This window comes from Ictalurus furcatus, chromosome 22, assembly GCF_023375685.1.
Source record: "Ictalurus furcatus strain D&B chromosome 22, Billie_1.0, whole genome shotgun sequence".
NCBI classification, from domain to species: Eukaryota; Metazoa; Chordata; class Actinopteri; order Siluriformes; family Ictaluridae; genus Ictalurus; species Ictalurus furcatus.
In genome coordinates this window covers 9,692,754-9,698,753 of record NC_071276.1, presented here as the reverse complement: position 1 = coordinate 9,698,753, position 6,000 = coordinate 9,692,754, and the positions used below count along the sequence as shown (strand labels likewise).

Below are 6,000 nucleotides of genomic sequence, written 5' to 3'. Positions count from 1 at the left end.
GTATTACCAAGGTATTACCTTGGTTTACAAGGTATAAAAAAAAGGTATTAAATGTACTGATGAATTATACATTAATATTGGTTAAAGAGTAAACAGAGGCTGCATTAAATTCCTCACACGGTTGTATTCTGGGATGTTTGGGTTATTGTGTCCTGCTCAGCGTGCATATTCCTATTACCACAGCAGGTAAAGATGATTGAACTGAACACAATCCCTGAACATATAAAGTATATCTGTATTTCCTAAATAAAACACCATGAGCCCTACAATTTTTTTTATTCATCCATTTTTATCCTGTGGTCAGTGCCACAGTGGATCCGGAGCCCACCCCTGGAACCCTGGTCTTTTACAATGGGGTGACCAAAGGAGGGGGTAAATACTAAGCAGTCAAATTGATTGAAATCTTTGCCAAAGCTCTGTCTGTGCACCACCATGCTGCAAGATTCCTTCAAATTCCTTTGGCTTCTGTCCCAGTTCGTATCTCTGCACCTCTTAGTGCCTAAGTGCGCACTTCACCAAGTGATTATAGGACAGGTCTCGCGCTTGTCCGCTGCCACAGCAACCGCACGCGCTGATTCGGCTAGTCTGATTAGTGGAGCAGTGTTAGCTAAACTGGGTAAGGTTTTACAGCGTTTTCTCGTTTTAAAGACAGTAACTATGTAGAGAATGTGTCATATTCAGGACATATGTCATATAGATGATCACTAAAAGCTGACTGGCAACAAAACACACAAGATGACCGACAGAAAATGTCAAATTGGACCAAGCAGCACTCCTGTTTATCCTTGGTACTGTACTCGACCCATACTTTCTCCTGTGTTTCTTACAGCAAACTAGTTTCTATTTACAGTGCAATTTAGATCTGTAGACATGATAAGCATTTTTTTTCTTTCTTTCTCAGGTGGCACTTTCTTTCACCTTTCTGTACACACGCTAGAATTGAACTATAGATATATCATTGTGTGCATTTTATTTTAGCTTATTTTCACTGTTTAAATTTCCTTGCTTTCAACTACTAAGTGTAATGTTGAATCTGATGCCCATTCAAAGTAAATTTAGACATACTGCTTTACTTGGATTGTTAATTATGCGTTAACTCTATATATTATGGCATTTTTTTAGCTCTCCATGAGCATCTTTAAATCCTATTCCATAGTAAACCTCAGTATCTACTGTATCTCAGTATCTACTGTATCTACTGTATCTCAGTAACTATTTTATCTACTGTATCTCAGTATCTACTGTATCTCAGTATCTACTGTATCTACTGTATCTCAGTAACTATTTTATCTACTGTATCTCAGTATCTACTGTATCTCAGTATCTACTGTATCTACTGTATCTCAGTAACTATTTTATCTACTGTATCTCAGTATCTACTGTATCTCAGTATCTACTGTATCTACTGTATCTCAGTAACTATTTTATCTACTGTATCTCAGTATCTACTGTATCTCAGTATCTCAGTATCTATTTTATCTACTGTATCTCAGTATCTACTATATCTACTGTATCTCAGTATCTACTGTATCTGCTTTATCTCAGTATACTGTATCTTAGTATCTACTGTATCTCAGTATCTACTATATCTACTGTATCTCAGTATCTACTGTATCTGCTTTATCTCAGTATCTACTGTATCTACTGTATCTCAGTATCTACTGTCTCTCACTATCTCCATATCTACTGTATCTCAGTATCTACTGTAGCTTTCCATTAGCATCTTTAAATCCCATTCCATAGTAAACCTGAGTATCTACTGTATCTACTTTATCTCAGTATCTACTTTATCTCAGTACCTACTGTACCTCAGTATCTACTGTACCTCAGTATCTACTGTATCTACTTTATCTCAGTATCTACTGTACCTCAGTATCTACTTTATCTCAGTATCTACTGTACCTCAGTATCTACTTTATCTCAGCACCTACTGTACCTCAGTATCTACTTTATCTCAGTATCTACTGTACCTTAGTATCTACTGTATCTACTTTATCTCAGTATCTTCTGTTTCTGAGTACCTACTGTACCTCAGTATCTACTGTACCTCAGCATCTACTGTATCTACTTTATCTCAGTATCTACCGTACCTCAGTATCTACTTTATCTCAGTATCTACTTTATCTGAGTACCTACTGTACCTCAGTATCTACTTTATCTCAGTATCCACTGTACCTCAGTATCTACTGTATCTACTTTATCTTAGTATCTACTGTACCTCAGTATCTACTTTATCTCAGTATCTACTGTACCTCAGTATCTACTGTATCTACTTTATCTCAGTATCTACTGGATCTACTTTATCTCAGTATCTACTGTATCTCAGTATCTACTTTATCTCAGTATGTACTGAACCTCAGTATATACAGGATCTACTTTATCTTAGTATCTACTATATCTCAGTATCTACTGTAGCTTTCTATGAGCATCTTTAAATCCTATTCCATAGTAAACCTGAGTATCTGCTGGATCTACTTTATCTCAGTATCTACTTTATCTCAGTACCTACTGTACCTCAGTATCTACTTTTTCTCAGTATCTACTGTACCTCAGTATCTACTGTATCTACTTTATCGCAGTATCTACTGTACTTCAGTATCTACTTTATCTCAGTATCTACTTTATCTCAGTACCTACTGTACCTCAGTATCTACTATATCTCAGTATGTACTGAACCTCAGTATCTACTGGATCTACTGTATCTCAGTATCTACTGTATCTCAGTATCTACTGTATCTCAGTATCTCCATATCTACTGTATCTCAGTATCTACTGGATCTACTTTATATCAGTATCTACTTTATCTCAGAACCTACTGTACCTCAGTATCTACTTTATCTCAGTATCTACTGTACCCCAGTATCTACTTTTTCTCAGTATCTACTGTATCTCAGTATCTACTGTACCTCAGTATCTACTTTATCTCAGTATCTACTTTATCTGAGTACCTACTGTACCTCAGTATCTACTTTATCCCAGTATCTACTGTACCTCAGTATCTACTGTATCTACTTTATCTCAGTATCTACTGTACCTTAGTATCTACTGTATCTACTTTATCTCAGTATCTACTGTTTCTGAGTACCTACTGTACCTCAGTATCTACTGTACCTCAGTATCTACTGTATCTACTTTATCTCAGTATCTACCGTACCTCAGTATCTACTTTATCTCAGTATCTACTTTATCTGAGTACCTACTGTACCTCAGTATCTACTTTATCTTAGTATCTACTTTATCTCAGTATCTACTGAACCTCAGTATCTACTGGATCTACTTTATCTCAGTATCTACTGTATCTCAGTATCTACTGTAGCTTTCCATGAGCATATTTAAATCCTATTCCATAGTAAACCTGAGTATCTACTGGATCTACTTTACCTCAGTATCTACTTTATCTTAGTATCTACTGTATCTCAGTATCTCCATATCTACTGTATCTCAGTATCTACTGTACCTTTCCATGAGCATCTTTAAATCCTATTCCATAGTAAACCAGAGTATCTACTGTATCTACTGTACCTCAGTATCTACAGTCTCTCAGTATCTACTGTATCTCAGTATCTACTGTAGCTTTCCATGAGCATCTTTAAATCCTATTCCATAGTAAACCTCAGTATCTACTGTATCTACTTTATCTCAGTATCTACTGTATCTACTTTAGCTCTCCATGAGCATCTTTAAATCCTATTCCATAGTAAACCTCAGTATCTACTGTATCTGGTTTCAAATGAAAAGAATCTATGGACTGTTTGTGGTCTGCGCTGGTTTCATGATGGTTCCATCAGCATATAGACTGGATGGTGTGAAGGTGTATACTGATGCACATAGTAGTCGGTGTGTAGGCTATAGAGATGCACTATATGGCCAAGAGTGATGAATAATATATACACATTTTTACATTTAATATACACTATATGCGATCAAAATTATGAGGACACCTGAGCATCACACCCATACGTGGTCCTTTCCCAGACTACTGCCACAAAGTTGGAAGCACACAGTTGTATAGGATGTCTTAGTATGCTGTAGCATTAAGATTTCCCTTCACTGGAATTAAGGGAGCCAAACCTGTTCCAGAATGACCACGCCCCGGTGCACAGCACAAACTCCGTGAAGACAGGGTTGGAGGGGAAGAACTTGAGTGAACTGTACAGAGCCCTGACCTCAACCCCACTGAACACTTTTGGGATAAACTGGAATGCCGACTGCTTCCCAGGCCTCCTCATCCGACATTAATACCCGACTTCACTAATGCTCTTCTGGACGAATGGCCACAAATCCCCGCAGCCACGCTCTAAAATTTAGTTAAAATCCTTCCCAGATGAATGGTGGCTGTTATATTGTAGCTGCAAAGAGGGGAACTCCATACTAACGACTATGGCTTTGGAATGGGATGGTCAAAAAGAACATGTGGGTGTGATGGTCAGATGTTCACATATTTTTTGGCCGTGCATACATTTTGATTTCATAAATTGAAGATTTCAGTCATAGTTTGTCTTTGCTCTTGGTGCAGGTATAAAGAAAGACTCCGCACTAAGTGTCTGAAGGACCCAGTTCAGAAGCTGAAGCTCTCCGGAGCCTTGAATGGACGCAGATGGCGTTTTTTGACAGCAGGACTTGATGATTTTAGAGACGGCTACCCCATACCCCAAGCGGGGACTTTGACACAGCCCCAGCATGGAACTGAAGCTGTCATTTTTGGCCTATCCCATAAGCCAGAGAAATCATCAAGAAGACGTTTTACCAAAGAGCAGGTGTGCTTCTCCAAACAGAACTGCCTACGCCAGACACGTCGCCGACTTGTGGACGCCGTGGAGCAGAGCCTGAGCACACACCCGCTCGCTCTCTATCCGCATTTAGGAAGTGGCATGGCACCTGAGGTAGACTACATGAAACTGATCAAGATGGGGCACCTTCAAAAATTGCTTCAAACTAGGCAAAACACATCTCTGACACTCTTGGTCAGCAGTCACATGGTCCTCAGAACAAAGATGATCCAAAAAATTTTGTTTTACAATCGTTAGTGTAATTTGTCTTAGACATACCAAAGCATGGTTTTCATCCCTTTTCGTGTCTGACTGTGACGTCCCAAAAATGTCACAATCTCTCTTTCTGCTTATAACAACAATGTGATAAATACTGTCAGTGTACAAGATGGGAAAGTCGTTCTCTAAGAAATATCTAAGAAGAACAAGTAAGGCATTTGATCTTTTAGTTTTTATATATACACATGGAGACTTTTACACAGATTACTTTTTTTTTATTATTTAATTTTCACCACCAGCTTGTGTCTTTTTAAATGGTCAATTACTACCACGACACTGAAAGATTTAGACTAGGTTATCATACCATGAAAATTTAAAAAGGCAATAACCTTGTTCATTTACAAATTAATTAAATGGTCCTCACTATTTAAACAGCAAGGGATATTAAGGCTTAGAACGCATCTAGTTTGTCAAATGGGAACTACTAAAATAATCTATTTTCACCTTGTTTGTTAGCTGTTCAATGACGTCTTGTCCGTCCTGGACCCAGCCATGCATGTCATGATTGAGACACCTATTCAAGAGACTTTACCAGAGCAGACAACAGAATCACCTAATATACTAATGTAAGTATTCTGTCCAAGAGCCTCTGCTTGGCTTAAAGACATGCACATCTGTTTTTCATCTAAAGTATGATAAGTTTATGGAATGTTAGTTTCATAAGTCTGGGCACCCATCAAAGTGAGAACTGGACAGCACTGAACGTGCACCTGGTGTATGTCATGCATTAGGATTTCTCCTTGCTGTTGTTCCACAGGTAATAAAATGTGTTATAGACCTTAATCTCCTAACACATTCTCTCCAGCTCTCATGGTTAAGTTTGTGATTCTCCCCGTTTTTGTGTGTGCATTCGTGAACACTTGAACTTGCTTTTCTGTTTTGACAACCTGCTGTACGTACACTACCAGTCAAAAGTTTGGAGACACTTGACTGAAATGTTTCTCATGATCTT

The 6,000-nt window shown here is 38.1% G+C and overlaps 1 protein-coding gene across 1 annotated transcript in view; it reads left to right on the top strand.

The window, feature by feature from the left end:
• Positions 1–544: 544 nt before the first annotated feature.
• Positions 545–6,000, top strand: part of zgc:158260 (uncharacterized protein LOC571389 homolog) — a 7,590-nt gene continuing 2,134 nt past the window's right edge. Inside the window, exons 1-3 of the mRNA XM_053653797.1 lie at positions 545–788; positions 4,517–4,883; positions 5,505–5,614. Coding sequence (XP_053509772.1) covers positions 736–788; positions 4,517–4,883; positions 5,505–5,614 — 530 coding nt within the window. The 5' untranslated portion in view covers positions 545–735. The remainder of the gene's footprint in view (positions 789–4,516; positions 4,884–5,504; positions 5,615–6,000) is intronic.